Source organism: Alosa sapidissima, chromosome 1 (genome assembly GCF_018492685.1).
Source record: "Alosa sapidissima isolate fAloSap1 chromosome 1, fAloSap1.pri, whole genome shotgun sequence".
Classification (NCBI taxonomy): domain Eukaryota; kingdom Metazoa; phylum Chordata; class Actinopteri; order Clupeiformes; family Clupeidae; genus Alosa; species Alosa sapidissima.
In genome coordinates this window covers 30,194,833-30,217,900 of record NC_055957.1, presented here as the reverse complement: position 1 = coordinate 30,217,900, position 23,068 = coordinate 30,194,833, and the positions used below count along the sequence as shown (strand labels likewise).

General features: G+C 40.9%; 3 protein-coding genes across 7 annotated transcripts; all 3 read right to left on the bottom strand.

Annotated features, from left to right (window-relative positions):
• Positions 1 to 1,800: 1,800 nt before the first annotated feature.
• agfg1b (ArfGAP with FG repeats 1b) lies at positions 1,801 to 8,086 on the bottom strand. 5 transcript variants are annotated; one of them, XM_042099260.1, is made up of 12 exons: positions 7,563 to 8,086; positions 6,963 to 7,056; positions 6,633 to 6,748; positions 6,400 to 6,538; positions 5,924 to 6,080; positions 5,424 to 5,546; positions 4,729 to 4,873; positions 4,557 to 4,636; positions 3,946 to 4,041; positions 3,419 to 3,571; positions 2,395 to 2,489; positions 1,801 to 2,285 (listed from the first exon to the last, which is right to left on the bottom strand). In XM_042099260.1, exons 1-12 carry the CDS (start codon positions 7,727 to 7,729, stop codon positions 2,226 to 2,228), a joined length of 1,425 nt encoding a protein of 474 aa, XP_041955194.1. In that variant the 5' UTR covers positions 7,730 to 8,086; the 3' UTR covers positions 1,801 to 2,225. The 5 variants fall into 5 exon arrangements, with proteins under 5 accessions (XP_041955194.1, XP_041955211.1, XP_041955202.1 ...); XM_042099277.1 differs by having other exon boundaries at positions 3,419 to 3,556; XM_042099268.1 differs by having other exon boundaries at positions 5,924 to 6,071.
• A 64-nt stretch (positions 8,087 to 8,150) lies between these two features.
• Positions 8,151 to 12,282, bottom strand: zgc:110269 (probable flap endonuclease 1 homolog). Its single transcript, XM_042099454.1, has 11 exons — positions 12,068 to 12,282; positions 11,628 to 11,703; positions 11,363 to 11,465; positions 11,187 to 11,247; positions 10,763 to 10,824; positions 10,394 to 10,530; positions 9,583 to 9,643; positions 9,330 to 9,461; positions 9,053 to 9,201; positions 8,723 to 8,864; positions 8,151 to 8,617 (listed from the first exon to the last, which is right to left on the bottom strand). Exons 1-11 carry the CDS (start codon positions 12,168 to 12,170, stop codon positions 8,567 to 8,569), a joined length of 1,077 nt encoding a protein of 358 aa, XP_041955388.1. The 5' UTR covers positions 12,171 to 12,282; the 3' UTR covers positions 8,151 to 8,566.
• Positions 12,283 to 12,419: 137 nt separating this feature from the next.
• mffb (mitochondrial fission factor b) lies at positions 12,420 to 18,555 on the bottom strand. The gene is made up of 7 exons (XM_042099547.1): positions 18,168 to 18,555; positions 17,274 to 17,481; positions 16,116 to 16,285; positions 15,654 to 15,742; positions 15,124 to 15,288; positions 13,262 to 13,346; positions 12,420 to 13,182 (listed from the first exon to the last, which is right to left on the bottom strand). The coding sequence occupies exons 2-7, from the start codon at positions 17,479 to 17,481 to the stop codon at positions 13,051 to 13,053; spliced, it is 849 nt and encodes a 282-aa protein (XP_041955481.1). The 5' UTR covers positions 18,168 to 18,555; the 3' UTR covers positions 12,420 to 13,050.
• Positions 18,556 to 23,068: the final 4,513 nt, after the last annotated feature.

The following is a 23,068-nucleotide window of genomic DNA, read 5'->3' as shown; positions in this document are numbered from 1 at the left end:
TTTCAAAGTAATCTGACCCAACCCTGCTCTTGCGTCTTCATATAAACAAAGATTTCCCCCTGAGAATGCTCGTCTAAACGCGAATAAAAACGCCACTTCTGCGTCTTCTCTTTTCATCGTCACCGTACAGCAAATATCTAGCCCCAGAGGTCAGATCTGAAGTGGCTCCACGTCTGAAAATAAACTTCAAAGTGTGTAAAAACACTGAACAAAATTTCATGCTTTAGTCATTAAATGCACAATACTTCTCATTATATGAGCTTAACCGCTCCACTACCTCTGAAATTTCAGAAATAGAGTTTAGACCTTTTACATGTCTATGGTTTGGACCCGGTCCGTGGAACGCCTATCAGTTAAATTTTCTATTACGAAACTTAAAAATGGGAAATTGAAAAATGTAATTCAATTTCCTAACATTGTGTTTTTTGTTCACCAGGTAGGCTAAATACGCAATTAAGATTTTAGAGTAATTTTTCTGATTTTGCATATGTGTTGAGCTTGACAGAAAATTGGATAATAAAAAAAAAATAGAAAATCGGAAAGGTTCTGTTTCTGCATGGGCCTCTAGGCTGCAGGAGAAGCCAAGCCCCTCCCAACCCTCGTCGTCATTCCAGTGGCTGCGGGCAGACCTGGCTCAAGTGTTATTTTGATTACTAAATTTTATATAGGCCTACCCAAATGTACAACAATTTAGCGCTGAACTTGAGTCCTTTCTTGAAATTGTTAAAAGATTGGATAACAAAAAAGCTACAATATTGCTTAAACATTACAATAATGTGCTTGTTAATTGTCTTTTTTCTTTTCATTTATTTACTTATTAATTGTTCTTTGCTTTGTGCAACTTGTAATTTTATTTTGTATAATTGTAACTATACTGTTTCACTTTTGTATTCATTTGTATATTTGTATTATGTCTTTAATAAAGCAAAAAAAAAAAAAAAAAGACCTGGCTCAAGTATTGCATTACAGTCATTTTACAGTGTGTGGGCCAGACCTGGGCCACCAGCAAATTCTTTAGGGAAATAGATGTGACCCAAGTTCTGTTTAGTATGTCTCCTAAACAAATGTTGCACTGGAAGTAAGAAATACATCAGGTCATATAGTTAAAAAACGTTTAATATATTTATACATATATTTATATATGTACATACTGACTTAACGTCCATAATAGTGTGCTTCGTACAGTCAAAAATGCTTTCAGGGTTATACATCGTAGAACATTTTGCCTTAGCTGTCCAGATAATAAGCAGTTTGTAAGAGACCATACATTTCCTCCTGGTACGTTCAGAACATTTGCTTGTCCATCATGTTAATACTATAACAGTGTCCTGACAAGCTGAAAATGGATTCTCATAATGAGTTTCTGACCTCTTTCAGGCAGGAAGTAGGTCAAGTGGTTGATATGAAAGGCCTTTAAAGCAACACCAAAGAGCGTTTCAGTGGTTCATCAACTCGTAACAGGGTGAACGGCAATTCTGCATTCACTTCGCGGCCCTCTATCGGCTATAACCGCACTATGTTTGCCAGATCGGGTAGCGGATCTGTAGTTCGATGGAATGAGACATAAGAAACTACAAATTTGACTTGCATCTGATGTCGCAATACATCGTACTTTTATAATTCATGCAAAATATTCTACCTTGTCTGTGGACATCGTTATTTGCAAAGCCGGTGCTGGATAAACAAATAGCGTGCGTGCGACAGAGGGAAAGTTCTTTGGTGTTGCTTTAATATGTGGGTTTTATTTTTACAAAATGAAATGAGGTTCCAATGTAGAACCATTATATCTGACCACTTTTAAAAGTACATCTCTTTACTGTCTTCTCTGTTCTCTGAGCACAGTTTAATATGTACAAAGTGTGTGCTTAAGAGGATTGCAAATGATGCAATAGGAGATATGCAATAGGAGCTTACTTTCTAAGCATATAAAGTAACTTGAATTGAAGCTACATAACAAATACGTATATCTTCATGACATGGCAGTGAGTTCAAAAGGTTTTTTTTCTCTTTTCCCAAAACACTACAAGAAAGGGAGGCTTCCCTCTGGACTTGCATCACAGGGCTTTTTTCCCCTTTAAAACAATAAGACACTCAGTGCTGTGCATCTAAAAATCTGCCTTTATAGATTTAACTTCTTGGTGTTTGGAGTACGTGGTGACATGGAATGTGTGTTTTAGTGTATGTGAGTGCTTGGATGTCACGTCTGTGCTTTTGCATTGGGAACATCACAGGAAGGGGTTTGTGGAAGAACCTCCTGAGGGGTACGACCCTGCGGGGACACCTCCCTGCAAGAGGAAACAAAAAGAGCAAACATACAGTACTCATCAGAGAATTCAGTCAGTCCTTCAGAAGACCATCACAATCACATGATCTTACTCTGACCATAAAGCTCACCGTGAATGGATTGTTGGACATGCCAGGGGCTGAGATCCCCTGCCCATAAGAGGTCATGGGAGGTTTGACCTGTCCATAGACTGGGAATCCAGTGCCTAAGGGGGAGTAAGGGGACATGAAATGTCACATTATGTCAATTAGCCACCCAGCTACCACAAATCAAGACTGTTTTGATTTGGTTTTGGAAAAAATGTGTACCATCTGTACCATGTGTGTAAGAGTACAATGCTTTAACGCACATATATGGAGGCCGGAGACAACATTTATTCATTCTTGATTAAATAGCTCAAAAGTTAGACATTGTTTCTTTGTTGTGTTTCTGTTTTTTTTTTTTTTTTTACTGTTTTTGGTATGCTTTTTAAAAAGTTTTGAGCCAAGCTACCTACCAATCTAAGACCTGAAAATACATTTACATTAGTGAACTTTAAGGGGAAAGCTGATAAACTCACATCATTCTGACTAGTTGGAAACTAGTCAACTAGTCAATAAGAACAATATTTGCAGAAATAATTAAGTTGACAAGCTTATTTTTTTATCAGTGCAAACTGCATTTGTTTGATTATGGCCATTGGAAGCCAAGTTTTTTGGCGGTTATTGAGATAGCTTGCTAATTTTAGATAAAACTACTGCCTACTGCTGCTTTAAGTGACCTACTATTTTAGCTACGTTCTCTGAGTCCAAACCCCCTCATATCTTGTTACATGATGACCGTCCGTCAGTTCTAAATCAGAGAGACACACATCCGACCTTTTAGACAGACCTACAGAACCTCAACAGGATTAATGAAGCTCTCAGGTTGGGTCACCTAAAACTTAGACAGACATGTAGAGCACACCTGTCCTCTTAGAGTTGTGTTCAGCCTGTGGCCGTTACGGGTGAAATCTGCAGCTGGCTATGCAAATAATCAACACAACACTTACCAACAGATGAACACAGCAGATGAACATTAGCTACCACTGGTAAATGATGTCGTACTTCATCTTGTCATCTTGTGCATCTTCCTAAGTACATCCCTAGAACTCACCATTGGGCTGTTGGTGGTATGCAGAGGGCTGAGCGTAGGGTGCCTGGCCTGGGAAGGGCTGCTGGAAAGTCCCACTGAAGCTGGTAGGGAGGCAGTAACTGGTGGCGTTCCCGAATCCTGCTGGCATACTCATAGAGCCTGTTCCAAATGAGGCTGTGACATTCAGACTGATATCAACGACACCGAAGCACTTATTTGTTTCTTTCTCACAGCTCTATCCTTTCCCCCATTAATTTTAAAGTTGATCAAATGCTGAAAGTGCACCAAAAAGAGATAATTTCATTAATATATATATATATATATATATATATATATATATATATATATATATATATATATATATATATATATATATATATATTAAATATTACCCAACACTGTTGTAAATCCTAATAGCCTGCCTCATTCAATGAGAATGTGTAGGTTCATATAATAAAGCTTATTTACTGTTGTTATACTGCTGTGGCAATTGGGGATACAATATATTTGAGGTACACAAGATATGTTTGCCAAAGGCCATTTTGTACCTGGAGCTGATGCTCTGCCATTACTCTGGAAGGGGTTGGTGGACATAGGCTCAGGGGCCATGCCAGCAGCTATAAATGGGTTTGTGGATGGAGCAGCTAAAAGAAAAGAAAGACACATCTATAAGATAGAAGAAACCAGTTAATTAACACTCAGATAATCAAACCAAAAAACTACTGTAAGAACAACAATCAATTCGGTTTATGCAGTAGTCCTTTAAAACTATGGCAACATTATCAGCCAGCTAATCCATTTCTGGTGGAACGTCAGCTGTGTTGTTTAATTTTGTAAGGTAGCCTACCACCGGTAGATTAAGTGACAGAACAGATTGATATAGTAAGTAGTTAGTTAAAGTAGTAGTAGATAAAGTGGATATAGCATTCATTTGTGATAGATTTTTGTTTTTGTGAGTGATTAAGAGGATGAAGAAATCTTGGTGGTGAAGGGAATGGAGAGCCAGGCGCTGAAATTCAAAAGATTTAATTTCCTTTCCTATCTATAAGGCTCTGTATAAACCCAATTAAATAAAAAAACAAGTTTAAGATAACTATACCAACTATACCAATACTATTCAGAGTTCAAACCAAACTTGAAAATAAATGTGTGCCCTCACCAACAAAACCTTTCTGCATGACAGGAAGTGGTGGCTGGGTGGGCACTGAGGTGGCACCTGGTACTGCTCCAAACATACTCCTGGATCAGCAAGACAACCACGCTCAAAATCAAACCAAGTGACAGCCAAGGATGCATCATGAGCATCACTCTCACTGTGTCGTGACACTTACCCCTGAGCAGCGCTTCCTGTGGGGGCCGAGGAACTGAGGGCACTGTCTAGCTCAGCCAGGGCAGCGTAGCGGTCCTCAGCGGATGTGACGGGTGGAGTGGGTGCCGAAGCCATGTTAGAGAGGGAGGGCACGGACACCCTGCCACCTGCACATAGACAAACACATACCATACAGTCAGTAGAGGAAGTAGAGAGTATCAGACAATGGTGTTGTTATATTTGCTAACTGTGCAGGCTGTTTAATCTTAAGTTATTTACAATACAGGGGGTAGGTGTTACATGCTTATTACCATGGAAATACTGCTTAGGTTATCGATAAAAGTTCATAAAGAGTGAATTAAAAATAAATAAATAAAGACAATTAAAAAGTTGTGATATCTGTTTAAATGTATATAATCATTTTAGCAAGAGTGTGCAATATGGATGTGTATGTTATTTCTTTATGTAAGATAATATTATTTTTGTAACATTACCATGCTGATTTGCCAGAAACAAAGCCATATTGTTTCTCTGCTACAAGCTCTAACTGATTGCACATGGCAAACACCAGCAGAAATGAATGGATGCAGCAAATTACATATATTGACATGCAATGTGGTATTACATACAATAAACAGACAATTAATGTTGAAGGGAACCTCTGCACTGTGAACAGGGTGTCAGGTGGGGGTTCTGGGTGTCATGTGGAGATTATACCTGTATGACAGGGATGAGTGAAGGGCTGGGAGGGGGGTGAGGTACCAAAATATGAGGACGAGGACCCACTGGAATTTCCAAATGAGTCAAAATTGGCAAAGTCTGAGTTTGAGCTACTTTGCGCTGCAGCAGTCACAAACATGAGACATAAAACCAAAAGTGAGGAGAAAAGCAGAACAAAAAACAATGAAGTAAAGCAACTGAAAACTAGACAATGAAACCAAGCTGGTAACATACAGTACATGTGACCTTTAATGCATGGTTGTGTATGCATTTACAAGGGTGGCCATGTGCAATGCTAAGCAATTTCAGGAGATCAGACATCCTTGTTTGCACAGCTCAACAAGTAAATCAAACAAATAAAGGAAAAACAAAGAGTAAGACGGCAATGGTTTGTTTTGACTTAATGTAATATATCACAGGCAAATTGCTTTTTAGATGTGTTTAAGTGAATAGGACATACCAAGCACGCCTACTACAGGTCAGAAACAATACAATACCTGAAGGGCAGTTGAAATTGGCAAAGTTTGCAAAGTTGGTGGAGCCTGCTGTCTGAGAGGGTGGAGTTGCAAATATGTCTCCACCGAGGTCAGAAAGGAGGTCAAACTTTTTCTCTGACTGAGGCTGGACACGGCTGATTGCCGGGGACTGATTAAGCTATAAGAGAAATACAAGTAGAGAGAGAGAGAGAGAGAGAGAGAGAGGGAGAGAGAGAGAGAGACGGAGAGCACTTAAATTATTCAGTATGGCTGTGGATCGACAGAATGTAAACAATATGAAACTGTCCTCAATGCCTCTGAACCACAAAGTCCTTCTTCACTTTTTACACTGATGTTTTGGTGAAACCTCATCCTGGACAACCCTGGTCCTGTCTCAGCTTGAATGAATCCTGACAGGAGGATGCTTGTCTGCATAGCTTTTGGAGAATAAATAAAGTGCACACTATCAGCAATGGTAGAGCCATGAGAGTTAATACCTGGTTGGCCGGAGTCTTGCTCAGGTGCAGGGTTTTGAGAGGCTGCACCTCAGGGGTGCTGCTTGTGCTGCTGGCAGAGGACCCAGAGATTGAGGCCTGGACAGAAGCGATGACTTTGGCCTGTTCAGGGGGGACATACCTGCAGCCAAACAAAGGAAAGATAGACCGGAGAGGTGTGTGTAAATTGCCATGATGATACTGAGAATTGGTGCAAAGGTGCTCACACAGCTCACCATCTTTTCTTTTCATATTTTTCTTGGAGGAACTCCTTGACCTTCTGTGGTTCACGGAAGTCTGGGATAGCAGAGCTTCTGTCATCATAAAGCCCAAGCCAAATGTGTTTACAAACCTGCACCATGCAGTAAATATGTGGTAGGGATTAATTAAATAATAGAGCAATGGCAGAAGAAAGTGGAAAACATCTGAAGAACCGAAAAATACTGCAAAACTGCATGAGATTCCTGTGTTTGGCAATACCACAATAACAGCATGCTAAAAACACAACCTATAGCACTTGAGTAGATTAAATGCTTGATCTCTCGGTATGTTAAAATATGCCATACCTCATTGCTGTGTTTCTGTAAGAAGTCAATTTCATGTTGTGTGAATGTTGTCATAGAGATGGACTTCACACGATGCGGTGGGTTGAGGCCACGCCTTGGGGAGACAAGACGAGCATTACGCAAACTGTTCAATCAACACTGCATATCTTGACGGAAAAGTCATTATAGCACATTTTCATCATTGAAGTGACTCTTTCACGTGCTTCAGCCTCATTAGTTTGCAGTTTTTCTCAGTCGAAACTGCATGGCTCTAACTGCATTTCGAGTTGCAGAGAAAGTTTTTACAGACCAAGATGCACAAGTCAAAAACGTAGCCAAAAAGCGTAGGTGACGACAGCATGCAATCCTACCATCTCATTTAATTTAGCAAATCTAAGCAAGAGCGACTTTCTGTTTGCAAGTCGCAAGTTATGCCTATTCAACATTTTCTGTAGGCTAGGTCAACCGTCAGGTTATAACTATTATGTAGGCTATGACTATGAAATGGGTAATCCGTTATGGCTGACTAACGCTACTGTTCACTGATGAAGACATCTCCCTAGGAGGGGTGATGATTAACGAAACATCAGCAACAGGCAACTAGCCTTGTTTATAACTTACAGAATCCCGGAACAGGTGGTACAAACAAAAGAGCCCACTGTCATGTTAGCGTAGGTTGGGCCGCGCTGGTCGCAATCAAAGCATTTCCTATTGGCAGGCAAGCTAGTCATTTCTCGGAGCATCTTCAAATGCTTCTCCTCCTGTTTTCTTTTCGCACTCGCCGCCATGACCAATGTAGCGCTGGTCGTCGCGGGAGAGGATGGTGCAGTAAAATAACTTGTTAAATTTAGCGCATAAACAGACCAAACATCAATCTTAAAACCATCCACCGCAGTCTTCCAGGCACAGCTATCGCTCAGAATTCCTTCTTCTATGGAATAGTTTTGCTTTCCAGATTGGTACCGCCACCCGCTGTATTGGAGTGCGTCATAAGAAAGACAAGTTCTACCATTTTCTGCTATAGCCTACCAAAAGTAGCCTACTTTGGGTTCACCTTCTTGTTTCCATGATTGTATTTTGATATATTGGTATATTTCCACGAATGTATCGTTAGATTGTATCAAAATATAGGCCTACCAGTAAATCCCAGATCATATACCCTTCTTTTGGATATGTTCAACTTCAATCCCATCCAAATTATGGAGATTCTTGGTTTGAAACTGTTTTTTAATAGCAAGGTCAGGGGGGTATTTCAAGTAGCCTACGTGGTTTAATGACCAACCTGGGTTTGAATACCCCCCAGATATTTTTGACTCCCCAGATATTTTTGACTCAAGTCAAAAATGTAAACATCAAACACACATGTTTCATTTGCATCCTTCATCCAAACGTTATGTTACAAAACATAGTTTCCTCATTCATTAAAAAAAAAGTAAAAAACGGTGAAATATCTAACAAATATGATATATGAATTATACAAACATTTACATGTTCAGAATAATATCCAAAACAAAAAGCCTTTTTGTGCAAATAAAGGCCTTGATGCACTGATGCTGTAGCCTTGTCTAGCAGTCCATCAGTGCAGAGAATCAGGTAGTCCTGCTTTCCACCAGCAGAGGGCAGTGTCATTTGGTCTTTCGTTGTTTTTCTTTGCCATGGCACACTGCCTCTACAGACTGAATAGAAAAAAGATTCAGTGGCAGTTCTACAACTGAAACATTGAATACTGAAAATATTTCCAACACAGCTGTCATGCAGAAGCTTGTGCAGTTTTATTTTACCTGTCGCTTCCGTGTCACACGGAAAAAGTCCTCAATTCGTGATTGATGACATTTCCCAGCTGCTTTTTCCTCCTCTCTTGCTTTGCGTTTATCTTCACGAGACTTACGAAACTTCTCCATCCGACTACGAACTCTGTCCAATCTGGCAACAAAGAAGAGAGAGAGAGAAAGAGAGAGAGAGGAGATAGAGAGAGGTGTCACAGATGAAGACCTGAGTGCAAATAAACAGAAATAAACTAAAATAAATAGGTCTGTTTATGAATAACTGACATTTGCTCTTTTGATAAGTGAGTGTCTTCATCATCAGTCATCATACCCCCCCAGGCTTACTTTACAACATGTTTCTCCTGGCACAGGAAGCCAACCAGACCCTCTTCATCGGGCTCCTTCCATTCCAACTCTGGTGTCGCAACCTGCAGGCTCTCAAGGAAGAGGTTACGGGCTCTCTGATAAGTCCAGCCCAGAGGGACAGGATGTGTCTGAAGGAAGAATAGGACGAGTTGGGGGATTGTTAGTGATGATAGATGGAGGAATACAGACGCAGGCACCAGAAAAGAAAGCACTGATAATCACAATTAAGTGTTCCTGGCCAGTTTGGTGCAAGTACCTTTCTATTGACATTCTGTGACACACACTCTATGGTTCGGTGTTTCTTGATTAGCGACAACGCTCGCTTGGGTCCAAGACCTCCAATCTTGTCACAGTAGTCACATCCCAGCAAGATGCACAAGTCCACAAACTGGTTAAGATAAAAGGTATGTGTTTGAGAAGTCATTTTGTAATCACAAAAGTGTACTGAACCAAGTAGTGAATTGTGATGTCAATGAGGCATTTTCTGTTAATGGCAAAATATGTCTCACCTCCTTTTGGGACAGTTGTAGAATTTCTAAAATCTTGGACAAGCAGAATTCTGTGATATCACTATAAAAACAGACAGAAATAATATTATTATACGGCTCCGAGGAATGCTGCAGAAAATTCCACTGATATGAATACACTGTCCCATCGTTCAGATGTTCAATATTTGTTATATTTCACCACAGCAATACATGAATGACTGCTGCTAATGGCAACAGTTTTTTGCTTCTGATTCATGCCCTTCATATCATTCCGCAAGTATTCTGTTCTCTTATCATAATGGAACTTCATTGAGAGTGAAAGTCAGCAAGTAGCCCTACAGTACAACAATGGCTTAATCATTTTCCACAATTCCTTCCAAATGACTTAGGTGTAATCTTAAAGGCCCACTCTGTAACATGTAAGTCATTTCATCACCAATTTCTCTCTAAGGAGCTCTCCCCATAGCTTTGGGGTGCATATTTCACAACTGTGTCTTTGGTCTTTTCGCTGGCTCTGCCATGATGAACATCTAAAAAATGAAGCCATCGCTGCTTCTTCTTATAACTAACTGGCATGGCTAACCTGTGCTTGAGGGGGGCTTGTGTATGTCCAGAGAATTTTAAGCATTTTGTGTTTCTCGCTAGGACATTTCTGACAGGCTTTCCTTATTGTTGGTCAGTGTGGATGCTCATACTAACAGTTGTCTTTATAGTTATTTGTTGACAGTGTGGACAGCCCCTAAGACCAAGACAGCTATATAACTATAGTAAACAATCAAAAGTTCAATGGGATGGGAGATATTATGTGACTTCAGCTCCATCTTCATCTCACCTGTCTTTCTTAGCATTAAGTTGGCGAAGGAGAAGAGAACCTCCAAAAGCTAAAGTGTCCATATCCTCTGACGCCACTGCATCTACCACACCGGTCTTCACAAGATGGGCACAAAAGGCCTCTGCATCTCCAGGCGCCTGGGCACAAGAGAAAAAGATGATGATGGTGCATGGTGGTCTATTTAGCACCATTCATCCCCAAATAAATATCTCCTGAGATGAATACTGGCAAATGCTCCATAATATTACTATTTAGACTGTATATAAATAACATGACCATAAAACAAGAAAACTGATGTTAAACATTTAACAAAAAACAAGAAAACTGATGTTAAACATATAACAAAGAACAAGAAAACGGAACACTCACCATGAGAACAGGGACGCCCACAAGCTTAAGTAGCTGCACACAGTCTCGTGTCTGTGAGGAAACTGAATGAAAGCATCGTTCAGCTCAAATTGAAAGGATAGCTGACTGAATGAGCAACATTTTAAGTTTCTGTAAGCAAAATGGTCATGTCCACCATGTTCACACCATGTTTTAATAGGCAGACTGTCTGCAGCAGCACAGCGTGACGCAGCAGCCACGGAACAAACACACAATGCACATGCCACAGAGGCGGTCTGAATTGGCCGTCAGAATGGCAAATATAGAGAAATGTGTGGAAAATTCAAATTTAAAGTGGCTCAAAGTTATTAGCATGACTGTTTGGATACAATGTTGTCATAGCCAGTGTTGACAATAACATACAATAACACACAACAAGACATAATAATAATAGAATTAATCTTACCTGCATTAGAGTGTGGACGTGAAGGGGAGTTCCAGCCTTTATTCTGAGCTCGCCTCTCCAACTACATAATGGTGATTAGAGAGTCATAACCACAACACACACACACACACACTTTGTTAATGACCGAACATTGCAACAAAGAGACCAAAGAAATGAAAAGGTTCAAGTGGTCCTACCACAGCTCTTTTTTCTTCAGGGGGCCTCCCGTCGATGACATAGACCGGTTTGATATCATACTCCAGAAAAGTAAGTGTGCGAAATAACAGCCCAGTCAGAGGACTGCAATTGTATAATAAAGATCACATGAGACATGAAGGGCAGCTAACCTTACAAGAAACTTACATTTCTTTTATCCACCTTTTTATTAAAATCTTAGAAGCCACCATGAAGTTAGCCAATCATAGATCAATGTAACCCGAAAATCTCTGATCAGAGACCTACCTCAAATATTGCATTGTATGAACCGCGGTACGAAACTGATTCAAAACAATGGATGTATCCAAAGCGATGATCTTTCCTATGAAAAGTAAAGATATAAATAGTTTCCTTAAAACTCATCAATAGGCTCTCATTTAACTTTCACTGTCTGATTTACTAGCGCAACCCTGATGACCCACAAAAAATGATTTCTAATGCCGATGTCAGCCTGGATGCTACATTCAGATCACTTGGGGATGTGGTTAGCTAGCTAAGTTAACTCCTGACATGCAAACACATTATGCCATATACTTTGACCAGCTAATAGATGTAATCATACGTAATGTCAGATAACATAAGGATAATGTCACATGAACCCCGATGTAATTGGTTAACAACTAGGCTAGCCTTAGCCTATAGTGGGAATAGGCTAACTAGCCTAGAGGAAAGAAGTTGGGACTGACCAGTGTAATCGCTGATCTCCTTGTGAGATATTGCACCGGGAGCATCAATTCGAATCAAATCGGCCAGTTTGGTGATCCCCATGTTTATTGTGACTCTGACCATAGACAATAAAATAAACTGACTCTGACCAATGTTAGACACACCCGTTTAAAAACACCCGGAAGCAGGAGAGCGACACCAGATGTTGTGACCAGCTGATTATCCTCCAATGAATGAACGTCATGTTGGTACACTACACAACGTAATTTTTGTAGCACGTTATTTTTGTTACATCTCAGTTCTATCTGCAGGTTGATATAGACAAAATTATCAAAGCAATCTCCAACTGCTGACAAACAAAATCATACATAATGAGTTTCAGATGTCACCTTCTTTAATAAATTATGACGTATTTACATGTTTCTGTCCCAGCAAAACTGACAATGGGAGCATGAATGGCAGTAACTTTGCTATATAGTTCACAGTCCATGGAATGTTAATATTTCTTTTAAAATATGCACAACACATTGCACAGACAACATGCTATTCATCCATCATGTTTTACAACAAAACTGCACATTTACCTTTTCACAGTATGACCATCTCTGGACTTTCAGGGAGTATGCAATGGCTTGTTTAATAAGGACTGCTGCACATAAGAGTGTCTTATCCACATCAATATATATATAATTTTATTTTTATTTTTTTATTTAACACAAATATTATGAATGTGCAAAACACAGACGCTCATGAACAACTTCTAATTTTCATGTGCATGCTGTATTTTTATGCTGATGTTCCACCACAACACTTCTTACATATCATAATATGTATGAGTACATTACCTTATGTACATAAACACCCCTGAACACATGATTGTTTAAACCAGATGAGGACAGGATGGAAGATTCAGACCTCTTCAAACACTTTGCATGTCCAGCCTCCACATCAGTCCAAACCACCAGCCTGGAATTAAGAACTTCAATGAACCTGATGTGGATTTCTAACGCCGGAACCACACCCAGGTGTTGACTAGCCAAAATGCCACGGTAACAGAATACATGATCATTTCCCTCCTGGTCCTCTCTTTGTTTTCTTGCTCCAGCAGGTGAAGGCGCCGGTTAAGCTTCACGATCTGAAATTGGAACTCAAGCATTAGCGGACTGGATCTGTGAGTCAAACATCAGCATTGCACAGTGTTCTCTCTTGGATACCTGTCGTCGTAGTGAAGCAGCGTCCACTAGAGAGGTTTCCTCAGGGGTGCATTCCAAACTTAGGTCATAAGCTGGGTGGCCAACTCTTCAAAGGCAATAAAAACAACAATGAGGTTGTATAGGGATTTGACACACAATACGGTTTACGCACATTGTGATGACCCATTTATAACATGTTCTACAAAATTAACAAGTCTGTGCGCTGTACACTAATGCTAGTTTCTGATACTAGCTAGAGAAGAATCACAGTCTCTTCTCTTCACAGTCTCTTCAGTTTGATTTCATCGGTCATTGGCATTTCATTGGATTAGTGCAATGCCCGTTCAAACATGCTATTCCTGTAGAAAACCCAAAGCCCAATTGCATGCCCGCAGGTAGGCCTGCTTTGAAAATAGGGATGATAGGGAAACACATCATTCCAGCTAAGCATTCAATAATGAATACTGATATTATATTACATTATAATAAATGTGCAGTGAGCAGAATTTAAGCATGTGATATTTCTTATAGGCATAGTTCAAAATGACATGAACAGCTTTTTTGAGGAACCATATGTAAGATTGTGGCCAAAACTGGTACTGCAAAACACAACATTACATGACAAAACATAACATCAACATCAGTTGAGGGCTGCAACTACACTTTAAAAATGACAATATCCTGGCCGGACTACTGTTGTCAGTGATATAAGTATTTGAAATGAACATGATTTCCTAATGTCTAGTGACATATCAGGGCCATTTTATGATTAATTGAAATACATTTCTTACATATGGTTCCTTTAAGGCTATGTTTGGCCTATTAAATCACTTGATGATAGAGAAGATGATATGATGCATCATTAGCCTACAATTGCAACAATGTGACTCAAAAACAATGGCTGGTAGTCTATAAGTGACATCACGCTCTGTCTGCCACTCATTCTCTGTAGCTGATAAAAATAACTATATCTTTAGCCCATTGAATAACTTGATATAGAAGACAAACCATTTTGTGGAATGATGATTCATATGAAATTTGCAACGATGTGACTGAAAAACAGTCTCTGGTAACCTATTGACATCACACTCTGTCTACCACTTGCTGCCTGTAGCTGGTCATGCATCATTGCATTATTCATCAGAATTGTTGTTTGTTTATTCAAAGCCTAAAGACAGTCCAAAGTAGCCTGGGCTATGAAGGGTGAGTTTATTGCACATGGTGTTTACGTCGTTTTGAATAGACACAGCATAGCCTACCCGTGTTTGTTTGCGTCATTTTATGCAAGCAAACAGCATACAGGTGTCCTTACTGTTGAGGTCAGACATGATAATCATCCAAAGATCTTGCATCTTGACTTTATACCCGTGCTGTGCTATTCATGCTGGCAAAACGCCGCCGTGCTATGTAATGGGGCAGTGGCCAGCGGTTAGAGCGGCAAAAGCCAACGTGTGCTTCTTTTACTTATCCAAACAACGTCAAACTTGGCACTGCACTTACTCGTGTCCGTAGCAAGACACCTGCCAAGTTTGAAATCAATCAGACGAATGATTCGATAGACATGCAAATAACAAACAAACAGACAGACATTCCTGTAATTTAAAGATAGACTGGGTGATATCTTCCTTAGTTATTAGTAACTTCTCTCTAGCCCCACAAAAAGGAAACTATATGTAAACAAATACCAACCAACTAGGCTGACTCAAGAATAACCTCAAATATGGAGATTGACATCAGTGACAATCAGTCTTTTAGCTCCCCTCATACAAGCCTTTTTTTACACAAACACAGTGCTTTTCTGCGCTCATTCTCAGTGTCATTCAATGGGCATGGTCCCTTTTAGCCTAACTGACGGGTCAGAGTGCAAAGGTTGGCCAGTTCACCTGTGATGGGAGTCATCCAGCACTTCTAGGACCTGCTGGTAGGCACGGCGGGTAGTGCACTGGATGTAGGTCAGAATGCCGCTGGCGCTGTAGAGATTCTGGCCGTCCTCAGGGGTAATGAGAGGAGGACACACGCGGACTGGAGGGGCCGATGACGGGCTCACACTGGAGGAGATGGAGGAGAGCAGGGCAACAGAGTGAACACACAGCCAGGATGAAAGACCCAAGAATAAAGTCATGAATGCCATTTATTTCCATCTCAATGCCACTCCAGCACCATGAGAAATAATTATGCACTCGCCCAAGATCAGGAAGCAACTCTGTGCTTCAAAGGGTGAAATTTCTATGGAAAGGATACGGTCTGTCTATTGAAAAAAAAAGGAAAGAATGTGTGGCCTAATCTCCAAATAGGACAGTAGAGGTGTACAGCCAAGACATGTGGCTTAAACAATGGCAAGAGCAGGGCTGAGCTGAGCAAGTGTGTCAGCCAAATAAGACAGTGAATACTGAGCAGGTAAAAGTTAACTCACGCCTCATGTTTGGTTGGAGGCCCTTGGTGGCGGACGACAGAGTTCTCACTCACACAGCGCTCTCGACGGGACTTTGCGTGAGATGGAGTCTGTATAAAAGGGTACAGGAGACTTGACTAAATATCCTCAACCATGCATCTGCAAAAATGCACCCACAACTGAATGGCTGGTGAGGGGCTTTACTGATATGCTATTAACTCAAATAACAAAGGTGCTGCTAAATACTGAACCATACCATAAATGCAATCATAATCATCATAAAAGCCATAAATGAATGGCTACAGGTACAGCCAAATAAGTTGACTAGTTGTTATATTCCTCATTCTGACTTGATCAATGAACTGATCAGAGAGGCAACATCGCTATATTAATCAACAGCAATGATTATAGAACAATTTGGTTTAAAGTAAAACTCTGGTTTACTACAATGTGAATGCAGATAGATTGGTCATGCAGACTCACCTCCTCATTACCCTGAGACGCACTGGATGGGTCTGGCTCAAGGAAGTCCAGTGGCTGGTCATTGAGAGTGAGGACCCGTGGGGGAGCCATCAGGGGCACCGACTCCACTGGAGTGGCCTGGATCAGGTCCAGGTCTCTGGGTCTGCTGTACCGGGAGTCAGCATTCTCACCTGATGGTGGTGAGATAGTAGTTTGATATCACATGTAATGAAGTATCTATCTGTCTGCAGAGCACACAGGTTAAGAGGGTCAGCTTAGTGACATTCTCATGTCATAGTTGTTTGAAGGTAACTTGAAATATACTACTGTAAAAAACAATCACATATTGCGTCCACAGTGATCCTCTTTTCTGGTATACCTGAACAGTAAAATGAGAGATAGGGCTAGGATAACATGTCTACAAATTCAAATCATGATTATTTCAAAGTTTTAACTTAAAGTTACAATAAAGGAACGATGTACTAGTCCTCTAACAAGTAGTAGTCCAGTTTGCCATTGTGCTACCAGCTTTATTTTGAGTGAACTCAGACTATGGGCGAGCACAGACCTAGCAGACGGTAAGTCTGATAACATCAGGCCTGTCGATGAGTGTCTGTGGCTCCAATCGGTCTGGTGTACTCAGCATCGGCAACAGGTAGGGCCGCACTCGCAGAGGACAGTTCACACACACATTAGTGAAAGTATTAACCGATTAATTGACATCAGCAAGACTAAGTCCAGAGAGGTTCTATATTTTGATATATTTTCAATGTATTGCCCAGCCCTACTCGGAGATCCACTGTTACATTACTATACATTATTGTTCTTAGCATTGACTCAGTACATCTGTATGGCTTCAGAGGGTTTAAAATATGAACTGGACATGGACAGGGTAAGAGGCGATATGCGATGAAAAAAGTTTGGAATGGTTGTCCCGCAAATGGCAAAAACACAATGACAGTCGAAATCATACCAACAAAATGCTTACATATCACAGGTGAAATGCAATCTTTAAGGTCAGTGTGTTCTCTTTAGACAAAACTTGGGCAACTTGAGCACTGGGCCCAAGCTCTCATGCGAACACTGGAAACAAATAAAACCATTTCAGTTATCTGGTTGTCCCCAACAATAAAGCACAAACCAATTATTGGGACACATGATGTGAAATTACTTGCATACCTGCCACTACTATCCTCTCTGGAACATGCATCATCGGGAGAGGAACATCGGGGAGAGGGGCAGGGTGGTCCTCCATCGCACCAGCAGCAAGTTTGAGTCTTTCTGGGATGCGCATACGCTGACTGATGCCTTCCGTGTACTCTAACTCATAATGGATGCGATTCATTTCTACCATATCGGTAGAGGGAGAGTATGCTGTTTCACTCATCTGTCAAGAACAATTGGTAATTTTGACACAAAGTGATATAAGTAATAACAAACATAAATGTTACCACGTGCGATACAGACGACATAACAAGCGTATTAGATACACGTTACCGCAGTGTTGCTATCCATGGGCGTAAACAGGCTTAAACTTCAGCCTCATCGGCTCAAGTCAGCGCGGTGAAGTTGGCTGGACGTTTGATATTCAGTTGATATTCGATTTTAACTTCCCCTTCATTCGAGATCGACAACGCAATTCAGCTCAATGGCGTGATCAAGCGAAAACAACTAAATTATTATCGCTAGAGATTGATTGCTATCCGACATATAAGCTTCACAGCACTTCACCGCCTGTTCTGTCGCTAGTTCTTCACCGCTATGTTATCTTTAGCTAGCGCTAGATACCTCACCAACTAGCCCCCCTGTGATGATAGCTGGCCATGCAATATTAGGGCCATCAGACATTTATAGATGTCTTACACACCGTCTTATTGGCATATTTGTGTGACCGAGGAATAACTTGAAACGAACCTGTCTATAACGAAGTCTATAACGTTACCGAGTTGTAACAAAACCGAGTCATGAAGAGAATGAGACATGCTAACATTATGAATGAGACGCCATTGCTAAAACACATAACGTTAATGTTTGATGTAACATGAAGTTAGCATTTGCAAAGGTGACACTTACTTAATCCTGAAGACAGCGTCGCGTTCTTCTTACATCTGGTGAGTGACCTACACAAAACGATTGCTATACCAGTATTGTCTTTAACCAATTATAAACACTGGTAGATGTCATTTTAGGTTGGTTGGTTGGTTAGCCTACTGACGTTGAATCTTGGCACACACTAGCTAGGTTGACAGTACGTCCTTGGATGCTTAGCTATCTAGAAGCTATCTGGTACCAGAACTATTACTAACTCACAGCAGAAATATTAGCTACCAGTAATCATTAATGTCACCATACGCTATGAATGACAACAACCTAGGCCTAGCTTCTTCTACGTTGCTAAGGAAATAACTAAAATGTTGATAACACCAACATTTCAAGGCGCGGATCCTAATTGGCTAACTCATTCACCTATCGCATTTCGCGGGTAATTTCCGCTGCATCCTCTACATAAAGTAACCAATCATCTCTGGTTGCGCTACAGAAGGGAAAAAACGGCAATGTCGATTTCACCAGGCGGTTTATGTTGTGATAGCGTGTCAAAAGGACTTCTTAAAATTGTGTTGGGTGTGCTTGACATCTAATTGTAAGTTTTACAAGACAGACCCTGGTTGTAAACCAAAAACAAATGGGCCATGCCTATTATGTGTTCTGAGTGGGTCACACCAAAGAGGTAGCTTATCATCAACCACCCAGACTAATCTGAATGAATACAACCACTGCCTATTAATATATTAAATTAGGTGTCATAATCGTGAAAAAAAAAAAACGACTGGTAGCCAAGGCTACTCTAGCCTTCTCTGAAATGCTGTTGGCAGGTCCATTGACTGTCAACCAAGCTCATTCAGGCCAGAGGTGCTGCCCCTCTAACATGCCTACCACATAATTCCAACCATTTTTTAACCACTGAGTGAATAAGTGAAAACACCTGTGTAAATTACAAAACATGCACCTTATGCTGTCTACTGCTACAGAAAGCACCCCCCCCCCCAAATGGGCCATGCCTATTATGTGTTCTGAGTGGGTCACACCAAAGAGGTAGCTTATCATCAACCACCCAGACTAATCTGAATGAATACAACCACTGCCTATTAATATATTAAATTAGGTGTCATAATCGTGAAAAAAAAAAACGACTGGTAGCCAAGGCTACTCTAGCCTTCTCTGAAATGCTGTTGGCAGGTCCATTGACTGTCAACCAAGCTCATTCAGGCCAGAGGTGCTGCCCCTCTAACATGCCTACCACATAATTCCAACCATTTTTTAACCACTGAGTGAATAAGTGAAAACACCTGTGTAAATTACAAAACATGCACCTTATGCTGTCTACTGCTACAGAAAGCACCCCCCCCCCCCCCCCTATTGCTTGTTAGGTGCTTCTATGATTCTTTACTGATTCTATTTAGCACAACTCTTCAGACAGTAAATCAGCTAATTATTGAGCACAGGCAGACAGAATATAAATATATCAAAATGTATAGCCTATGCGCAGAGGATTTTAGTTTCTGGGAGTTCTCCACCTCTTCACTCAAGAGAGGGATTCGGCAAAGTGGGGAACTTTTTGCATCATCTAGGCCTACCCCCTTTTTGGACCAAACAGTGTTGATGTCCTGTTTTGTGGTCTAACCACAAATAGCTCGCCGTCTTTTCAGGAATATTTTGGTAACCTGTACAAGGTCTTTGATTACAACATAAACATAAATTTTCCTTCCGTTCAAACAAATTACAGTTTTTCTCAGTCGCTTTGGTGCTTTTCTCAGATCAGAATAAAACTTCTCATAACTATTAGTTCAACCTCCACAAGATTTAGTCATTTGTGCACATCATATAGCAAATTCTCCTTCCTCTGAACAAATTGCAAATGCTTTTAAACATGTATCAGTTGCTTTGTCATGTCAGTCAAAATTAACTATACTTATATGGATGCTGAATAGTCGTTCCCAATAAAACTAATAGTCTTCATTTCATTGCTTGAGTCATTACATACAAAATTAGTGAACTAGTTATCAAATTCTGTAGAATTCTGTAGAATTGCAAAAAGCATATACAGTAAAACTGTGAAACATACATATTCCTTAACCTCAACCTGTTTTTGCACTGACATAGTTTTTTATATTACCTTGTCTACATTATACTTTACTCTCCTATTTGTCCATATTATTTATGCTGGTCTCTAGACCTTATTCTTGCACTGTTGCACTGTTGGACTACTGTTGGACTACTTTTTGCACCTTCACCACGACACTCACTCTATTGAGCACCTTACCATGCACACATACCTACAGGACTACTGTTGGACTTTTTGCACCTTCACCATGACACTCACTCTCTTGAGCACCTTACCATGCACACAGAACTACAGGACTACAGTTGGACTACTTTTTGCACCTTCACTATGACACTCACTCTCTTGAGCACCTCACCATGCACAGAACTACAGGCCAGTCCCGGCCCTGTCACTGCAAGCATCTCATGCTTGATCACCCTCAAGCACACCGTGGATTTTTAATTTATTTTTAAATTTATATAGTATATTTAGTATTTAGTTTTGTTATTTTTCTTATCTTATCTTTCTTATCTCGTTATATGTTTATACTTATACTTACAGTATATTTACCATTTCTGCTGTAAGTGCATGTTGTGTGTGATGTCTGTATGCTACTGAGACCTTTGAATTTCCTCTTAGGGATCAATAAAGTATCTATCTATCTATCTATCTATCTATCTATCTATCTATCTATCTATCTCACTTACTCCCCTAACTACAGCAATCTGTAACTTTACTGTAGTTTTCAAATGGCTGTACAAGTACTGTATAGTGCTGTCTTGAGCATTTTCAGGTGTCACCAAGTTCTGACCTTTGTTGCATAGGAAAACACTGAGAGCATAAATTGTCGTAATGAAAACCGGACAAAGCCATTTGACTATCTTGTTCATAAACGATGTCAAAACTTCTCATTTTGATGACACTGGCAGTTTCATTGACATAAATACTTGCTTTTGAGGAATGGACTATCCATTTTGAGCAAGTGACATACTTTTGCAATTTATCCACTAGGTTTTGCAGTTTGCACTAATTGTTTTGAGAAATGCACTAACTGCTGTGCAGATGTTAATAGTGATGTGAGAAAAGCAGCAAAGCCACTGAGAAAAAATGTAAGTTGCTACCTGCAATGTCAACAGCAGATGGCGCTATTATACATATATACGGCGCTGACTACAGAGGGGGCTGTCTGCATCTAGCAGTCTACAAGGTGGCATATAGATAGATAGATAGATAGATAGATAGATAAATAGATATGCATTACATCATGTACTCCTCTGATATCCACCCAGGTTTGTTTAATATGAGAGTGGGAAATGATCATTTTTGATTGGAAAATACAATCTATATATTAGTCAGAATTCCATGCATGTCAAAGGGGGTGCAGCCGGGGGGGGGGGGGCAGCCGTGGCCTACTGGTTAGCGCTTCGGACTTGTGACCGGAGGGTTGCTGGTTCGAACCCCGACCAGTAGGCAGGGCTGAAGTGCCCTTGGCAAGGCACCTAACCCCTCACTGTTCCCCGAGCGCCGCTGTTGTTGCAGGCAGCTCACTGTACCGGGATTAGTGTGTGCTTCACCTCACTGTGTGTTCTGTGCCTGTAGCAGGTTTGTCTCTAAAACTGTGGATTTAATGGCTTACAAGGGGTTAAACCCTTACATTCAGTCAGCTGCCGTTAGAGGGATTACTCACCCCAGACCCCAATTTTCACCTCTGCTCTGCGGCTGTCTAGGGCGGGGTTGCTCTGTGGTCACCAGGGGCGTGTGTTGGTTTTGATGAAGGGGTGGGGGTTGAGCAATGAGCTGTGTGATCATGATGAGGAGCATGGTCATAATTTGGATAGATAGATTTTTATGCAAGTCATTTGGACAAGATATCAATACATGTTCAATTATATATATATATATATATATATACGAGTATGTCAGCAGGTGCGTAGCCTATTAAAAAGAGGGCAACACACTTTCAGAGCATTTTACATAAGCATACAGTCAGGTACCATATTTTTTGCAATGTGTGATCTTTGTCACAGGACTGCACTCACTGTCCAAACTGATGAGGTTGCTGCCCCACTTTGGTAGTAAGGCACAGAAGTGGAAATAAGGTGCTTTGAAACTTTAATGATCGCCTGTCATCCTAACAATTTGGCCCTTCCAAAACACTGCCCATCCTTACCTATCTATCCCTCTACAAGGGGCCGCTGTAACCTGAAGCCATTCAGGAACGACGACCACCAGACCTTCAGAGGATGGTGAGCAACTAAGAGAATACTGAATGCTCGCCATGAGCCTCACGCTGTTTGTCAGCTCCACAAGTTATTATTGCACATACTTTGTCAGCTCTCTCCTAAATGAACATCATAGCTATACAGTTTCCTCCCCTCCCCCACCCAAATCACTCACACAAACACCCCCTGTCTGTCATTAACTAAGTGCATTGACCTAGGCCATTGACTCTAAACTGTTCCTTTTAGGTAGACACAAAGGCATCGGTGAGAGGTCAGGCCCCTCTATTGTATGCGGTTTTGACTCCCAGTGAACTGCTGGCTTTTGTGTGTGCTCAGCAAACCACGCACACACTCCAAAAAGAGAGGTTAAGCACCCCAGTTCCCCGCCAGTCCAATAATAAAAGCAGCCCCTTCCGCAGAACCCCCCTCCAGCACCACCGAACCCCCCCCCCCCCCCCCCCCCCCCCACACACACACACACACTCAAACAGACTCGCTGTGTAGTCACTGTGCAACACCATGTGCTCCGATACCACCACTACTTCTTTGTAACAAAAACACAGTGCTCTGCATGTTTTGCCTCTGACACAGGCTCCGTCGTCGGGTGCCTACTCTGTAAAAGACAGAAACAGAGGGAGGGGGAAAGTGAG

What these genes read in the sequence shown, in the direction of transcription:
- zgc:110269 (XM_042099454.1), bottom strand. Translation starts at nt 12,170, where the DNA reads ATGGTCAGAGTCACAATAAACATGGGGATCACCAAACTGGCCGATTTG. An exon ending in TGGGCGTCCCTGTTCTCATG is followed by an intron (nt 10,531 to 10,762) that starts GTGAGTGTTCCG and finishes TCTTGTGCCCAG; the next exon opens with GCGCCTGGAGATGCAGAGGC. An exon ending in TACAACTGTCCCAAAAGGAG is followed by an intron (nt 9,462 to 9,582) that starts GTGAGACATATT and finishes TATCTTAACCAG; the next exon opens with TTTGTGGACTTGTGCATCTT.
- agfg1b (XM_042099260.1), bottom strand. Translation starts at nt 7,729, where the DNA reads ATGGCGGCGAGTGCGAAAAGAAAACAGGAGGAGAAGCATTTGAAGATG. An exon ending in ACAGGAAGCGCTGCTCAGGG is followed by an intron (nt 4,637 to 4,728) that starts GTAAGTGTCACG and finishes TTGCTGATCCAG; the next exon opens with GAGTATGTTTGGAGCAGTAC. An exon ending in TGTCCAACAATCCATTCACG is followed by an intron (nt 2,286 to 2,394) that starts GTGAGCTTTATG and finishes TTCCTCTTGCAG; the next exon opens with GGAGGTGTCCCCGCAGGGTC.
- mffb (XM_042099547.1), bottom strand. Translation starts at nt 17,481, where the DNA reads ATGAGTGAAACAGCATACTCTCCCTCTACCGATATGGTAGAAATGAAT. An exon ending in AGAGAGGATAGTAGTGGCAG is followed by an intron (nt 16,286 to 17,273) that starts GTATGCAAGTAA and finishes CACCACCATCAG; the next exon opens with GTGAGAATGCTGACTCCCGG. An exon ending in CCTCCAACCAAACATGAGGC is followed by an intron (nt 15,289 to 15,653) that starts GTGAGTTAACTT and finishes CATCTCCTCCAG; the next exon opens with TGTGAGCCCGTCATCGGCCC.